The sequence below is a fragment of the Monodon monoceros genome, unplaced genomic scaffold, assembly GCF_005190385.1.
Source record: "Monodon monoceros isolate NGI ecotype Baffin Bay Population unplaced genomic scaffold, NGI_Narwhal_1 Super_Scaffold_2, whole genome shotgun sequence".
Classification (NCBI taxonomy): Eukaryota; Metazoa; Chordata; class Mammalia; order Artiodactyla; family Monodontidae; genus Monodon; species Monodon monoceros.
In genome coordinates, this window is record NW_021703776.1 from 47,525,704 (window position 1) to 47,542,558 (window position 16,855).

A 16,855-nucleotide genomic window follows, 5' to 3' on the forward strand; every position below is an offset into this window, starting at 1 on the left:
CAAATAAATAGAATTACCTTCAGGAAATGCTTTTTTTCCTTCACTAATCCAAACAAGATGACATTCCTCTTAATATTTAAGAAACTGGCACTGCTAATAAACTAACATATGCTTGCTCAAAGATGAGTTAATTGTGAAAGAGAGGCATGTCCTAAAGCATAGCAAATGGATTACTTTTTAGAACTATTAGAATTGTTTGGTTCTGTTAACCTATTGTTTTTTATGTTATTACCACAGATCTATTTAATCTAAATTTTTTGCCTCAAGGTTTTCAGCGTTTTTTTGTTTGTTTTTTGTCATTTGCTTATATATCAAAATGAGTAGTTCCAATTTTGGCTCAAAACACAATTTATTAGTACAGACCTTCTCTGTAGTGCTAGAAGGACTATGGTTAGAAAGCCTGGGAAGAGGCCTTTGTAAGGGATAGGTGTGGAGGAGATTGGTTGAGGAGGCTGGCCAGTTGCTCTTGAGAACCCATGTTATATGTCTAGAAGCTCTGTTTTGTTATAAGGGAATTGTAGGTAAAAGTGTCATTTATTTCTAAGAACATGGCTGTTCTTTTCTTTTTTAACCATATGTTAAAATGCGTTAAATTCAGTTTCCCCAAGGAAGTCACGGTTTGCTTTTGAGATCCTCCTTTTCAGTTTACTTTTGTAAATACAATGGATATACAAAAAAATCTGGCTCTCTCACCTCTCTCTCACACACACACACACACACACACACAAACGTTAGGATATGATATAAAAGTAACCTCTTACTGATTAAAGATTTATTTGGGAACCATATTGGGTATATTTTTCCATTGCAAATGCTTATTTTGCAACCGTGTAAAGAGCATGTGGTAATTTGAAGATTAAACAGTAATTAATATGAGTATTATAGACAGTCAGACTATAAGTTTGTCCAAAATAGTTTGGCAATCTAAAAATATTGTGAAAGCGCGCCCAGCTAGCTCGGTAGAGAATGAGACTCTTAAAAGTATTATGAATATTTTCCTGAAGTCCTCTAACAACACATACTTACTGTTGGACAGACCAAGGTATGTGTTTGTGTGCATGTATGTGTATGTGTGTTTGTGTGTAATTGATTCAAGTTCCATTAGCAGTAGGGAAAATTGCATACATTTAAAATTTTGAGTTTTGGAAACAATATTCTATCAGGGATGTAGATATTAAAGTCTCACAAAATTGAGTTGTACTGAATGGAACTGATGGATTTCTATGTCCTCTGATGGTTAGAGGGTCATCATGAAACCTACTTTACCAGGATTATTAGATACTGATGAGAAAAATTAGGAAAATTTCAAGAATATTGTAATAGTTCACAATTTAGCAATCTCTCCTGTCTTTTTTTAGATGAAAATTATGAGCAGCCTTATCATTCATTTTCAAAATGAAAATAATTAAAGAATTCTTTAAGGCTTCCATTTCTTATGTTCTTTACCCAAGAATGCTAGTGAAATGTCGATATTTATTCTTCAAAGGTTGATATATATTTTCAAACATGAAATGGTCAAATACATTTGAGAAACAGGGTATTTTGTTTTTTGTGTTTAAACTACAAGAGTTCTCAGAGCCTTTATAGTGTGTTGATACGCTTTGTGAAAAGCACGGAAAAGATCGGAAGAGGTAACTCTATTTAAAGAACACAGTTTGGGAAATCTTCTATTGACAAAATAACAATGCTATCAAATTTTAGAGGAGAGAAATATTCATTATAATGAATAGGGGAAATTGAATATGTTTTTAAGTCAGTAAAACTTTAAGGGAGGAAAAAAAGCCTGGGTCACTTTTTAGATAACGCTTTCAGACCATATTTGTTGGGAATAAGGATAACTCTTTAAATTTTATTTTGATTCTATGTTCCTAGGACTTTGCAATTTTGCTACTAATATACAAGCAAAAGAAAACTTCCTACCTAGTTTATAACTAAATGCATCTTCCTGGTCCTTCCATAACCCCATCAAGACTGTCCTTATGTTGATCAGATCTCTCTGTTTGCAAATGCAATAGGTTATTTTATTGAACTTACAACAATTTGACCATACATGTATTTTTAAGTCCAGAAAACCTTTATATTATTCAGATTTCTGCTAATGGAAAAAGTCCGTTAACTAGCACTTCTATATAAATAGGGTACATAGATAATTGATGATGTTCACAATGATTATTCTGAGGCACTGCAAGATCATCAAGTGTGTCTGACTCATCAGAGGAAAATTAAATTACATTCAATATAGTTTCAGTGTTGAGTTTATATTATCTTTCTTTTATTCTTGGAAATGGATAATATGTGCACGGTCTCTATGGTAACTCCCTATAAGCCAGAATATGTGATTAACCTCATTTTCCAACCATGCCAGATAATAGAGAATTTATTGTTTCAGATTCATCACAACTGTCCGTTACGCAAATTCAGCTTTTACTCCTTCCCTGTTTTTGAAGGTTTATTTCAGCCCAAGTACACACATACATAAATATTTTGGTCATTTGGATCGAACTGAATTCTCAATGTTAAAATGAGATATTCGATGAGGTATCACAATACTTGATAACCAGGTATATCCTTGGATAATGCTGCCTGTTATTTATCAATTAACCCTCTCTAAAAGGGCATGCATCTTCACATATTCATACTAATTGTACTGAATTTATCATTCATAAATAATGTGGCTAGCTACATTATTTTGTGTTTATTCTTCAGACTTGACAGCAGAAATATTCAGGCATAATAGGGCTGAAAGTTTATGTTGCCTTCTAAGTAAGACTCAAGAACATTCAAAGCTTTCCTTAAGAGCTGCATAGAAACTTGTTTGGGTCTTTGAAACAAGTCAGTCCACGAGGTATAGCGAACCTCGTAACAGCGAGGTCTATAGAACTCGCAGCAGTTGTGTAACGGGAGGCTGCCACAGTTATTTATCAATTACACAGTAATCTTTTCTTTTTGGTAGAATGCTTCATAGGACTCCAGACTGGCACCTTAAATTAGACAGTGAAAAAATGTTTAATCCTTTGCAGATGATAAAATCGAGATATGGATAAGAGACCTAAATTAGGTCAAAACTGAGATTAGGTTATTTACCAATCTTGATATCAAGTCAGGGATAGATAATGTGGTCATTGACCTCGAAGGATTTCTGATTCAGGTTATGGGCAAGGTGATTGAACAGATAGTGGAAAGGGAAACTGGAGCAGGCCCAGGAGACGGGACACCTGCTAGAAAGGGGGGATTTCATTTTGTACAGTGTTCCTTCTACTTTTCAGATCAGAGAGACAATATAGACAGACTTTTAAAATTATCACATAATATAAAAATATAAGGCAAATTAATTTTGATCTTTGCTAACGTATTTATTGTTTCATAAACTTTTTTAAAATAAATTTATTTATTTATTTTTAATTTTGGCTGTGTTGGGTCTTCGTTGCTGTGCGTGGGCTTTCTCTAGTTGCAGCAAGCGGGGGCTGCTCTTCGTTGTGGTGCATGGGCTTCTCATTGCAATGGCTTCTCGTTGTGGAGCATGGGCTCTAGGCGCGTGGGCTTCATTAGTTGTGGAACATGGGCTCAGTAGTTGTGGCTGTGGGCTCTAGAGCGCAGGCTCAGCAGTTGTGGCGCACGGGCTTAGTTGCTCCGCGGCATGTAGGATCTTCCCGGACCAGGGCTCGAACCTGTGTCCCCTGCATTGGCAGGAGGATTCTTAACCACAGCGCCACCAGGGAAGCCCTCATAAACTTTTTAATTTTGGAATGATTTTCAAGCTACAGAAGAGTTACAAAGATAATACAGGGTTCCCAGAGATTCCCCCACCCCATTTCTCCCATCGTTAACATCGTACAGTCCCTTAGTTTGTCACAACTAAGAAACCAACATTGGTGCTTTACTATCAACCAGACTTCAGATTTTTTTTTTTTTTTTCAGATTTCACTAGTTTTCCCCCCAGTGTGCTTCTTCTGCTCCAAGATTCTGTCTAGGACACAATAATTGGCATAACTCTTTAGTCTCTTCTGCTCTAGGCAGTTTCTTAGACCGTCCTTGCTTCCCATGACCTTGACAGTCTTGAGGAGCACTAGCCGTGTCTTCTGTAGAGTGTACCCCATCCCACGGTATAGTCAGGCTGCCTGCATCTGTACTTAATCTGTTATCTTTGTAGCTCAGTGAATATGTGTTACCATTAATAGGAAGAAGAATTTTTGCCTCTATAGGCAGTCCCCTGACTTAGTACAATTCATTGCTAGAAATCACATTCTAAAGTAATTCTTAAAAGTAAATTTGCTTTGCCCGAAGAATCATTGTTGTGATTAGAGGTTACGTTTTTGACCAAAGATGTAACATCAAAAATATAATACAGATTTGACTGATGTACTTCAAAGATAAGCTTTTGTAATGATTTAAATTAAGAAAGTCAAATTCCAAGGCATAGAATTTTAGGTCCTAAAAGGAATGTTGAGAGATAGTAGTCTAGCCTGGTTATTCCCAAACCAAGTTGCATGTTACACTCCCCTGTGAGGCTTTTGCAGTACAGATCCCAGGGCCCCACTTCTGGGAGTTTGGAAGCTGGTGGACATATGTATTATGGTGGAGCAGGAAAAAAACACTGGGAATCCCAGCTTTAAATACTTAAAGAACCTACGTTTTAGGATTCAGTATTTCTAGTATTTCTGTTGTGGAGGGAGTGGGGGGAAGTTTTAAAGGGGGAACAGTTTCTCCTAATTCCCCCTGAGGGGTCTGTGCAAAAGAAAATGTGAAAAGGGACAGTCCAGAGTGTTGGGCTTTGTGCCTCTAGATTTTCACACTTCCTTAAACTGCCGAGGAGGATGGTGTGGAGAAGTGAGAGATTAGTGCTGATTAGAAAATGATATCCGAATGGGACAGAGAAACGGTAAACCTTGAAAAGATAAAAACCACCTGGAAACTGTGCTCATTTTGCGATTTCATGTGAAGTATTGACTGGAGGATCCCAAATATTCAATTTCTAAAAAATAATTTATTCTTTAATTTGTAGTGTATTATGTGGTCTTTTAGGGGGTAGATCTGCCTCTTCATTATTGTTTTTTTAATCCCAACATCAGTATCAATTGATTTTTCCTGAGTGGGAGGCCTCGTCAATGAGGAATTTATATAAGGAATAATAGGGGAAAGTACCCAAACATTTTCTAGGAAGATTTTAATTGGCTGTACAAAACTTTTTCTTGTTCATTATACTAAACATAACACTTAATCCAGGGCGATTGGGTCTCCCTCAAGACAGGAAGTAGGTTGTGTTTAATCTTTTGCAAATTAACAAGTATAAAAGTAAAGTCTTCTAATTATAGATATTTAGTAACTAATCATTTTAGCTTTTATCGAAAGTATTTTTCCATTTGTCTTCCCTTGGGTAATAGTGAGAACCAGCTTCACGGTAAAATTCCATAAATAAAAAATTAGGTTTCAATGAAAGTTAATATCAGTTGAAGAGACTGTTTCGGGGGATCAAGATAATGATTTCCTGTTGACAAGAAGTGTCGAGCAGCCAAGGATATTTCAGAGCCATTGACTTTTTAAAAAAATTCAGCGAGTATATGCTAAAAGTGATAGATATAGTATCTCTCTGATGGATTTTGGTTCTAGAGATTTGGACTTCTTCAGTTTAAAGCTGTGGTAGGCTTGCTTTCAGCTTTATAAAAGTAGGGAAAAGAACCTAAAATAAATGAATTTCTCCTTTCTTCTTTATATTCCACGTATATTCTACATTGATTTTAATTAAAATTAGATCTTGAAATTTAAAATTGTGGTGATGTTTCCAATTTCTTTGTGTCCTTCCTTCCTTCTTTGAGCAAAATAATGGCCTGGTTCCTTAGTAAAAGTAGTCATAGGGTCCACATCAGCATTTTTGTAGAAAAAATTTTGTAGAAAATTCAAGGTTTGGGTAATGTCAATTTTGCTGATAATTGAGAAGTTGCAAAAAGATAATACTATTTCTTATTTTTAAATGAATACATACTAATTCAAAAGAAGTGTTTTGTGTTCCACATAACTAAACTAATGTCATTTGTTTTCAACTCTGGCATGGATTCTGTGGCTTTATACAAATCCCTCAGCCTTTCTTTGCTTTTGAGTCTTCAAGCAAGTAGGAACATAATGTGTTGATAATCATCAACCTTACTCATAGAATTACTCTACAGGATATCCAGGAATGTCAAATTACTTTAAAATGGTCGCACAAATAATAAATAATTGTGTACTCCCCCAAATCACTTATTTATTAATTTGCAAGTTATTACCTTTGCTTTCTTAAAGGATAGAGTTTGTGCAATAGCCAATTTACATAATTTTCTATTTAAATGCCTGTAGTTAATGGTAGTAAAAATAGAAAAAAATTAATGCTAATAATTTAGAGAATTACAGTTTTTGTAAATCTTTTTTCTACATAATTCAGTTTACACATAATAATCTTTCCACCAGTCCACTAACAGCTTAATTATTCTAAATAGTTTGATGACTTTATAAAGGTCCTTTCTTTGAAGGATCATAGGACTTCTGTTTGAAGTCAACCCCGACTTTTCCTGTCTAATTGCCATTAGCAGCCTGCTTTCACCAAAGATAGAAGCGTTTCCATTTTCTTACTGCATTCTCTGCTCAACTATAGCAAAGTCAGTCGTGGGCATTTTTCTAGTATGCTTGAAGCAGCACTCTTATGAGTTACCTCCCTTCAACCTTTAAATGGAATACATACTTCAAATATGCCCATCATAGGTATATTAACACTCACAGGCTTACTTGTGGCCACAAGTTTGGTCAACCGCAAAATCAGTCATGTGTGCGCACCTTGGAGACTCTGGGGATGTGGAATCTCCACATATTTTTTTGTTGAGCACCTTGTTGCACACACTGTACTTGTATGTAACTCATCTGAGTTTCAGTTGAAGTTGTGAGGAGCACATGTACATTGTTCAAACTTAACAAACTTAATTGGGATGCTCACTGCAGATACTTTTAAATCCCTAAACCAGTGTAATACACACAGTTGCTCATACTTCTCCTCCAGATTTCTTACTCATTTGTGTGGCACTTTCTGAACTAACCATTTCTCTTCAAACCTAACCAAGGCCATTGCTGTTTAGAAAGTTGTAGCAAAAGAGGAAAAAAAACCCCGAAGGCTAGAGAAGAAATGACAGGGTGTAGATTGACTTTGATCCGTGGTTTTAAAACTGTGTTCCACAGAAGGGTCAGGTGGGTTGGCCAGTGAGAGAGTGGGGTCCAGCTACTTCATTCACAGATTGATTTTGAATTTGCTTATCCTGATCTAGGGCTTTTGAAAGGCTTTCTTTTTCCTCTTTGGTATCTTTATTTTGTCAAAATGTATTGATTTAATCCATTAATAGGCCAGGTAGAGCTAGAGATGATAGGAAATGAGGACGTGTGTGTGTGTGTGTGTGTGTGTGTGTGTGTGTGTGTGCATGCTTGTGCACGCAAGGTGTGCTGTATTCATTTCTAATGTAGAATAGACCCAAAGTAGTTGTACCTGAGAAGTTAAAAGAAAACTCATATCCCCCTCCCAAATGTCCATGAAATTGCATTTTGACTTTGGTAGTAAAGATGTTTGTTTACCCGTCTTTAAATCTGTAACTTAATTTCCTTTCTGTGGTTTGTAAATTAATCTTTTTACTTTTGTGATCAAAAGCACTATAAATACATTGTGTGAAATACTGAAAGAATAAACAAACCAAGGAAAATACTCTCGGAGACCACACAAGGATAAATAGGGCTGATAGGGAATAGCAAAAAAAGAATGTAATTATTGAGAGGAATTATTAAGTAACTTCCTCAAATTGAATTAGAACTGATTTTATTTCCTTAACCATATATTTTAAAAGGAACTGAAACTTTTAAAAAAATCACTTGAAGTCATTACCATTCCTATGGATTAGTTTAAGTTTGAACAGTATTTAGTATGTACTGTTTTTGAGTTTAGATCACTGTATTTGGAGCATAATATTTGCCTGGCTGAAAGGATTCAGATCAACGCTTTTCAAACTTTGTTTCTTACCAATGCCTTAGGGTCCAGCATGTGAGGCAAAGGAAACAAAGCAGGCGGGATTCCTGGCTCCCTTGTTTCAACCCGGGCAACCTCACATTTATCTCTTTTGTACATCAAGAGTTCTGCTTAGGATTTCAATTAAAAGGAATTCCATTGGTGAAGAGAAACAAAAAACCTTGAAAATCCCTGGCTTGGATCAAGCCCTACTCTGTTGCAAGGGGCTGACTCCTAGAATTTCTTCCACACAGAATCTAAATTGTACATTTTTGTAAACTAATTTTCATATCAAAATCTGAAAATGCATGGGTGAATATGAGTGTTGATAAACATGTGTATTATGTGCATCTTTGTAAGTATCTTCATTTTTGCATGTATTCATCCAAACATAATTTATTGCATGCTTACTGCTAGGGATACTAAACAAAATAGGAAGGTTCTTACTGTTAAGGCTCTTTGGGGCAGTTAAACATTATGTGAGGAGAAATACAATGACAGCTTGTGTATGGAAGCCTGCTCAGTGGTAACCTAGTTGGGGAAGGGGTGCTTAGAGAGTGAGAAGGCATAGAAGAGGTGGTACTTGAGATGTTACTTTTTAAATTAAAAATGATAAGTTAAATATTTTAATTAACGTTCCTGTGGGATATTTTTAAATTATAGGAGTAATGTGAGTCCACTGTAACAAATTTTGGGTTGAGTTTGGAAGGATAAATGGGAGCTGGTTGGGGGCAACAGATGATAGTGGCCATGGTGGCGGTGATTCTGCTTCAGGAAGTTCAGGGAGGACTCCACGTAGGAACCAGATACATTGATGGCCTTCCAGATCACACTAAGAAACTTGAAACTTAATTGGCAGTAGGTATAAGGAAATAATGAAATGTGTTCATTTGAATGACATAATCAGATTTGTGTCTCAGAAGATCATCTGACAGCAATGTGCACAGTGGATTATAAGGGAGCAAGAATGGGAATGAGGAAATAATTCAGATCAGTTGCCGAGATCCAAATGAGAAATGATGATGGCTTCAACCAAGGTAGCAGTAGAGATGGGGAAGACGCAAACAGATCCAAAGGAGATTGAGGAGAATCATGAAGGGTCCCCAAGGGATTCATTGTAGAAACTGAACGAGAGGGAAGAGTCAATGATGACTTCCATATTTTGACTGGTGCAGTTGGGTGGATAGCCAGTGTCATTCCCTGGGATTTGGATGGAGGAGCACAGGTTTGGCACAGTGAATGAAGATGGTAATATATGTTGTTCTGTGAGTGTGTATATGTGTTCTAGACCTGGATCTGAAAGTGTACAGGTTACAGGCACAAGCCCTGGAGTCCTATGTTCTCATCTTTATCCACCACTTCCTGGCTACGTAGCCTTGGACTTCCAAGCCTATTTCCTCATCTGTAAATTGAGAAAAATAATACCTACCTCCTATGTTGTTGTGAGGTAGAGTATAACATGTAGTAGAAACTCCATGAATATTATCAAATATTGTTATTATTCATCTTCCTCAGACCTCAGTTTCCTCATCCATAAACTTATGAGAGGTGGGGGGCTGTGTTTGTGCTGGATTAGATGATTTCTGGGGTCTTTCCAGCTATATAAGTTTTTCATGCTAATGTGTCTGCTCTCTGTTAGCATGTGTGTGGACAAATACAGTTTTACTAAAAGATGTTAATCATTTCTAGGAACTTGCCACATCAGACTCAGATTCCCCAACAGCAGACTACAGGTGAGTACGAAAAGTAATAAGTTCATGTTTATGAACGAAGCTAATAGATCAAAAGATAACTATACTACTAGATAATTTATGAAGCTTTAGCTTCACCAAGTGAGGCAAAACAGTTGTGTCATTCCTTAATCAGAGTTAGAACCTCTGAATAATAGCCTAGATCATTGCGTAGATTGGCATAAGAGTGATAAACACAGGGTAAATGATCTTACAGCAAAAGCATCCATGGAGGTCCTGTCTAATTAAGGAAGACTGAATAAAATCCCCTTCCTTCAGTGAAGCTCCCTATTCTTCCCCTTGGTATGAAAAATTCTTAGCTTGGATGCTTCCAGGATTTGTCTCAGTAAGTGAGCAGCTTGAAACTGACTCTTACAAAAGGAAACCATTGTGACTAATCACTGAGGCTTCAGGGGGATAAATGAGAAATGGTTGGTCTGGTTTTAATGCCGTTTAAAAAGCTCTTATAAGATGACCAGTGACAACAAGATGGCGGGCAATTCTCCCTGGACTATTCTATTTCCCTAAGACTTGCTTTCTTTAAGTTTATTTCTTTCAAGTGTCCCTAAAAAATTTCCACAGCCAATTATTTCATTCATCTCTGTACCAAGTAGATAACTTATTCATGATTGTTTTCTAATTAGTGGTTGATTCCTAGTTCTAATTGCTGAGCAACCCAGTAATGCCTTTGTAGCTCTTTTGGAAAAGTCAGAGAAGTTTTAAAAATGTAAGTTGGATGTGGAGTTCTGAGTATGAATAGTGGTATTGTGGTAGGGAAGCTATTAAGTAAGTCTCATAAAAACTTTAGGCACATATAGAAAATTATTGCTTGTTTTCATTCAAAAAATTATCTTCTCTATTACTGCTTTCGGGAATTTAAGGAGATTTTCGTTTGACAACTTTTCAAAGATTTGAGGCAAGTATAATGAAGTTGTTCATCAGATTTTAATTATGAAATAACGTTTATAAGAATTTCCCCCACAATTCTGATTGCTTGTTTTAATTAAATGCTAACATGTTTCAACAAGACTGTTCAGTATATTAATGCAGTGGTGCTACTGTGTGAGCATTCAGGAGATTAATAAAGGAACAAACTGCTGTAATTGTGTGTTGTCTAAAGAGCAAAGAAATAAATGAATCCCTACTACCACTAATTTCATGACTTTTTTTAAAAGACGTATAATTTTAAAAGAATATTTCTTCAATGGAAATGCTAGAACTTCTTCCTCATTAACCTCCTAGACTTCCGTCTCTCCTAAGATGTCATACCTCTGATTCTTAATTATTTCAGACAAGGAGTGAAGGAAGACAATATCTAGAAAAATAGTGAATAGTTCTTTCGAATACTTAAAAAATCTAGATTTGACTTCTCCCCCCCTCCCATTGGGAGAAATAAGGAAACCTAAGTAGATGATGTTAGGGAGATTTACCTAATAGTTGTATAAATTTTTAGCAAGTAGACTTGTTAGCTTGCTACGTTTTAGTAATAGGCACCGTTTCCAAATACAAAGATAATTTATGCCTGAGCAAATGTTATAAGAGCCAAAGAATTTCCCTAGGGGGATTTTAGGTTGTTCAACATAATTTTCTAAGTTATTTTTCTAAGACAGGTTTTGGGGAACAAGCATTTTGCTTGAGTCAGGAAAGCTTTCATCTCCTTTTTAGTTAACACTTACAGCCTATTACCTTCTTGCTTTCTTATATTTTTCTGTAATTTTCTGTATTATTGCCTAAAGTACACCATATCTTCTTGGTTGTTTTCTTCTTGTTCTTGTTTTTGATGAGTCCCCAAAGTACCTAAGTGCTAAAGGGAGAGAGACCAGCCTGGCATCTTTTATAATTATGATATTAGATTTTTGTGTTTCTGCCTCTGATAAATGTAACACCAAATAGTCGTACCTCCTGAAGAGAAGAGCTAAATGGGCAAGTTACATTCCTTATTCCCATTCTGTTCATGTGAATGAAAAAATGAAGTTTGTTTCTCAATTTATAAGTTATTCCATTCTGTCTGCACATGCATGGATTCAGTGCTATGTATGTATTTTCATGTGCACAACAGCTTTGCTGTCCCTCTATCCTGGTTATCCTGGTATCGCAAAGAGGCAACAACATTAGTGCAGGATTTTCATAATTTGTTTTTTCCAACTACCTCAAAGCACTATGCTAATGTCACAGTTTTCTTTATGAAGGTAATTTAAGCACAGGGTTTGTCCCATGGATATCAAGTCATTTTGTTTGCAGCTTGCTGTATGGAATTTGTCAAGGGAGGGTATATTTTGAAGTTTGTTTTCTTTAGTTAGTTGTTTTCTTTTAAAAGATCATCAGAAGTTTAAGAAATGAACTAGCTGCTGGGGTTGTAATCCTGGACTTAAGCACTAGCTGAGATAATAGAGCAGTTAAGAGCTGACAATAGCACTGCCGTTTGGACCAGGCCCAAGCCATTAGTTTTGATGCCCCTTCAGGTTTTCTCATTTTCTCTGCCCTTCCAAACCACATGATATTTTCTAAAGAGCCACGATTAAAAGGTACAGTCATACGTCCTGCAGTCAAACTCATTCTTTTTGTTTATTGTGGGAGGAATTTTCAGGCCGTGCCTTTTGAGAAATACAGAACATTGTAGCTTTGACCCAAGAAGGAGATGACTAATTTAGAATTTCCTTTTTTTTGAAAACCAAATGCAGAGAAATAATGCAACATAATTATTTTAAATTATGTTAAGAAGATAGAACATTACGCCTTGCAGTAATTCGTTTTGCTCCAAATCTAAAAGTGTCCATGCTTAACTCATGCCCATATTCATTCTTACACATTGCAGGTAAATGGTATCCCTGAAGAAAGAAAACTAACCGAAGCAATGAATTTGTAATCAGACAATATAGCACTTATATCTTATTTTTGCTCTCTTCCAATAATGCATGAGCTTTTCTGACATATGGTATGCATGTTGACAGTATCAAGTATATACCAAATAATACAATATAACATTCATTTTACTAATGTATTTTTTTTGGTACTTAAAGCATTTTTGACAATTTGTAAAACATTGATGACTTTATATTTGTTACAATAAAAAGTGATCTTTAAAATAAATATTATTAATGAAGCCTGAAGTCTGGCAAAATTTACTTCAGAAAGTGTTTGATTGCCTCCTCTGTAGTAGGAATCTTTCATTGCTAGGAACAGGTTCGCGTGTTGATCCTTTCTTTAATGAGATTTTTATTAAGCACTTCCTATAATGTATAAAATGTCTATGCTTCTGTGTTCCAAGTGAGCTACCCATTTACTTAATACTTTTATCCTTGTGGCCTGTAAAGCTTGTTGTTTTAGGGTAAACGTGGCCCTTTGGATTGTGGATCTGATGATCCCCAGTTCATGAAGGGCAGCCCAGACTGCATACTTAACCTGACTCTATAATCAGATATTTGGTTTTAGAAGCATGCCAGGAGTTGTTACTCAAAAAGAGAATAGTTACCTGCTGATGGTGACATGAATTAGCTCCAAAACCCCAGGCTTCCCTGTGGTAACACTACTTTCAAGGCTTAGCAGAGTTTGCTTATACCATGTTGGTATATACATGCTTCATGCATCTTGGACACTACTGGATCAATGTGGTCATCAGGCCAACTAGCAGGCCGCTTTTGTTGCAGACCAGAAAACCTTCTCTTAATCTGATCAGGGCAGATTTCTGTGTTGCCTGTTAATTGGTCAGAGGATACACAAATGCTATCTAGATCTGATTCCAGAATCCAAGAAGTTTCCCTGTTAGTGTTGTGTACAACTTGTCTTCCACTTAGGGGAAATAGTCTACCATGTCCTTGGCATTGAAACTCCCCCTCCCAGCCACACCTTCCTGGGACTTAACAGACATTGAAACTCCCCCTCCCAGCCACACCTTCCTGGGACTTAACAGAGGATGTGGGATCTTTGGTTTTTTAAAGATTTACCTCATATTCCTTTCCAAGACATCTAGGGTATTGCCACTCGCTATTCTCCTGGATTGATCAGCTTGAGGTTCTAAAAGTATTGGGTCAGGGCCATGTGCTAGGAGAAAGGAAATGTTGCCACAACTCCCGGCAACTAGACTGTGGCACAGGGTGGAGAGTTAACAAACTGTTGCTCCTGCCAGGTGAAATCAAACTACTCCTGGTAGTCCAAATGAGCAGGAACAAAGTAATACAGGATCCGCAAATCAGGAACTGCAGATCAGGAGTCAGGAACTTTATTCATCTGTTCTAGGAAAGAGACTACTGTGGGGATTGGAAAATGCAGTTGGAGTTAGCATCAGTTTTCACACTGACCATATGGAGGAATTGAATGGGGATAAGAATCATTGGCCAGCATCTCACAAATCTTTGATAATTGCCTTAATCTCTGCAATTCCCTATAAACCAGTGATTTTGCCTCTGACTTAATATTTCGATAGGGAAGAAGATCCACATAGCTTTCCCAGTGGTTGTTGCTACCTTAGTAGCCCTTACTTTATGGGTAAAAAAATGTGGGGATTCTGCCCCATGCTGAGGATTTCTGTCCCAACTAAGCACCCTCATAGAGGGCAAATGAGTACATGGTGAGTTTGGGGTCCCAATGGTGAACTTAAATTAGAACACCTTTTTTCAGTAAGCTGTTGCCCTAAAAAACCAGTTGCAATGGTTGTCTGCACTTTCAGGAACTCATGAAAACTCAGCTCTAGATGCCAAATATCCCCTAAAAGTTTGTGACTTTTCTTTTTTCCATGGCCACTCAATAAATGATGACCTTCTCTTTGGGGAAGTTCATGTCTATAGGTCTATACCAATGATAGAAGAGAGCATTAGGTAAAAATGTTAAGGCTAAATTTGAGGCTAAGAGAGTACTTACAGAATAATTAAGTAGAAAACAACATCAAGGCTGGAGCCTCCGAGTACAGATATAGCATGTAGATGGGGTGTGTGACCTCTGGGTTCAGTGGTCCAAGATTTGAGCTCTTGCTTCCCATGTCCTGACTATACCCAATTGAGGGGATGGATCAAAACTTTCACGCAAACCATTCTAAGATGGAGCAGCCTCACAAATTTGCATTTTGGAATTTCTTATGGAACACTCTTCTAGCTGCTTATCTGTTGTACACCCAATATGTTAATATGAGTCAAGTCATGTTCTGAGGACACTGTGGTGGACAAAACGAGACACAGGCTCTGCCTTCATGCAGTTTACATTGTAGTAGGAAAGACAGACATTCATCGAGTTGTCATACAAATAAATGTCAAATTGCAACTGTGATAAATACTATGAGGGAAAGTCATTGGTGCTATAAAAGCTTATCACAGGGGGATGTGACCTGGTCATCAGGGTCACAGAAGATTTCCTAAGGAAGTTTGCTCTGCTAGCAAAAGGATGAGTAGAAATTGATAAGATGAAGTGGAGTAAAAAACAGTATTTGAGGCAGAGAGAAGAGCATTGCTAAGTCCTTTGGGGAGAAGAGTTCCTGATGAGTGTAGGAGTTTACTGGAAAGTTCAGTGCAGCCAGAGTATGGAGTATAGGGAGGAGGTGTTGGGAAAGTGAGACCCAAGATAACGGGTAGGACCAAACCATGCATGACTTTAAAGGCAAAAGCATTTTAAGAACGAAGGATGGTGATGTGGTCATACTTTGCATTTTTGTACAATCAATCCAGCTGTAATATAGAGAAGAGATAGAGGAGGTGGGCAGAGTGTGAGTGGATAGACCAGCTAGGAGGCTATTGCAGATATAACTGGAGAAATAACTTTGGTGGTAGAAGAGATGGAGAGAAATGGAGAGATTCAAGAGCTATTTAGAAACATAGGCAGAACACTCCATGACATAAATCATAGCAAGATCCTTTTTGACCCACGTCCTAGAGAAATGGAAATAAAAGCAAACAAACAAGAGCTATTTAGGAGGTGAAAAACAGCAGTTGTTGGTACATTGGATACTTTGGAAATGGCGTTAAGGAAAAGAAAGGGGCTAATTCTGATGGGGCCGTGTCAAATGGTAGTGCTGTCCGTTGTTATAAGAGATACTGGATAAGAACCAGGATTGAGGAAAACAGTATGAGTTCAGTTGTACATAAGGTGAACTTGAAGTGCCCTTGAGAAAACCGAGAGACATGGGCTGTTGGATACATGAATTTGAAGCTCAAAGTAGAGGTCTGGGCTGGTGATATGATTGGTAAGTCATCTGGGTATACATAGTCATTGATGCCGTGAAAGTTGATGAGGAATCTGGTCCTTGGTATGTCACCTGAACACTCGTGGATCAGCTACATTTTGTGTTACAGTTATTCCTCCAATGGCTAGCAAAAGAGTAGGGTACATAAAGTTGAGTGTTTGCCAGAATCTAATGGACAGAGAAAGGCAGGGATGGTATTTTATTCACATTTCACAAAATTAAAATGTAATATTACTTAGGTTTTTATTGAAACCATACTATGTTATTAATAAATCTGAAGTTTTAATAGGTTGTACATGGGCTGCAAGGGTTTCTGTGGTTAGATCATCTCACTTTACATTCCATTAATAGGCTGCAGTTCATCTTAGGTAATTTATCATGTAGTTTTCATATTGGTGCTTATATTTTTTTAAACTGTGACAGCCATGGCAGCGTGCTGCTTAGATCTTCTTTCAGGAAAGAATTTGCCATTCAGCTGCAAGGAGAGCAGTTAACTGACAGCTTCCAGTCGTTAGCACTTTCAGGACCTGCCTTTGGCCTCTGAACAGAGAAACTTCCTGGGCAGGCACCCTTCAGCCATGACTGAGCATGGTCTGAGCCCTAGGGTCTGGGACTCCTCTGATGGGAAATCTTTTCTCTGGACCTTTCTATTGGGTTGGCTGTGACTTTGTCAGATGTGCACTGTGGTTGGATGACCTCTTTGCTCAATCCAGCTTCCCCTCCCACCCCTTTCCTTTCAGAGGTGTCAGATCGCCATCATGGGTTGAAGATTTTCCTCGCTCAATTCTGCTTCCATTCCCTCTTATCTTTCACAGCTTTGGCCCCAATAAACCTTTGCACTTGCAATTCCATTTCAGCATCTACTTTCCAGAGGCTCCAGTGGATCTCTATAGTATTGCTTTACATTCCCAATCACAAATGTGGATCAGTGGTTCAAAAATGGTT

General features: G+C 37.3%; 1 protein-coding gene across 3 annotated transcripts in view; it reads left to right on the plus strand.

Moving 5' to 3' along the window:
* Window positions 1–12,848, plus strand: part of SGCE (sarcoglycan epsilon) — a 69,519-nt gene extending 56,671 nt beyond the window's left edge. For all 3 annotated transcript variants that reach the window (XM_029234156.1, XM_029234154.1, XM_029234155.1), the window contains 2 exons: window positions 9,701–9,744; window positions 12,557–12,848. In XM_029234156.1, coding sequence (XP_029089989.1) covers window positions 9,701–9,744; window positions 12,557–12,573 — 61 coding nt within the window. In that variant the 3' untranslated portion in view covers window positions 12,574–12,848. The remainder of the gene's footprint in view (window positions 1–9,700; window positions 9,745–12,556) is intronic.
* Window positions 12,849–16,855: the final 4,007 nt, after the last annotated feature.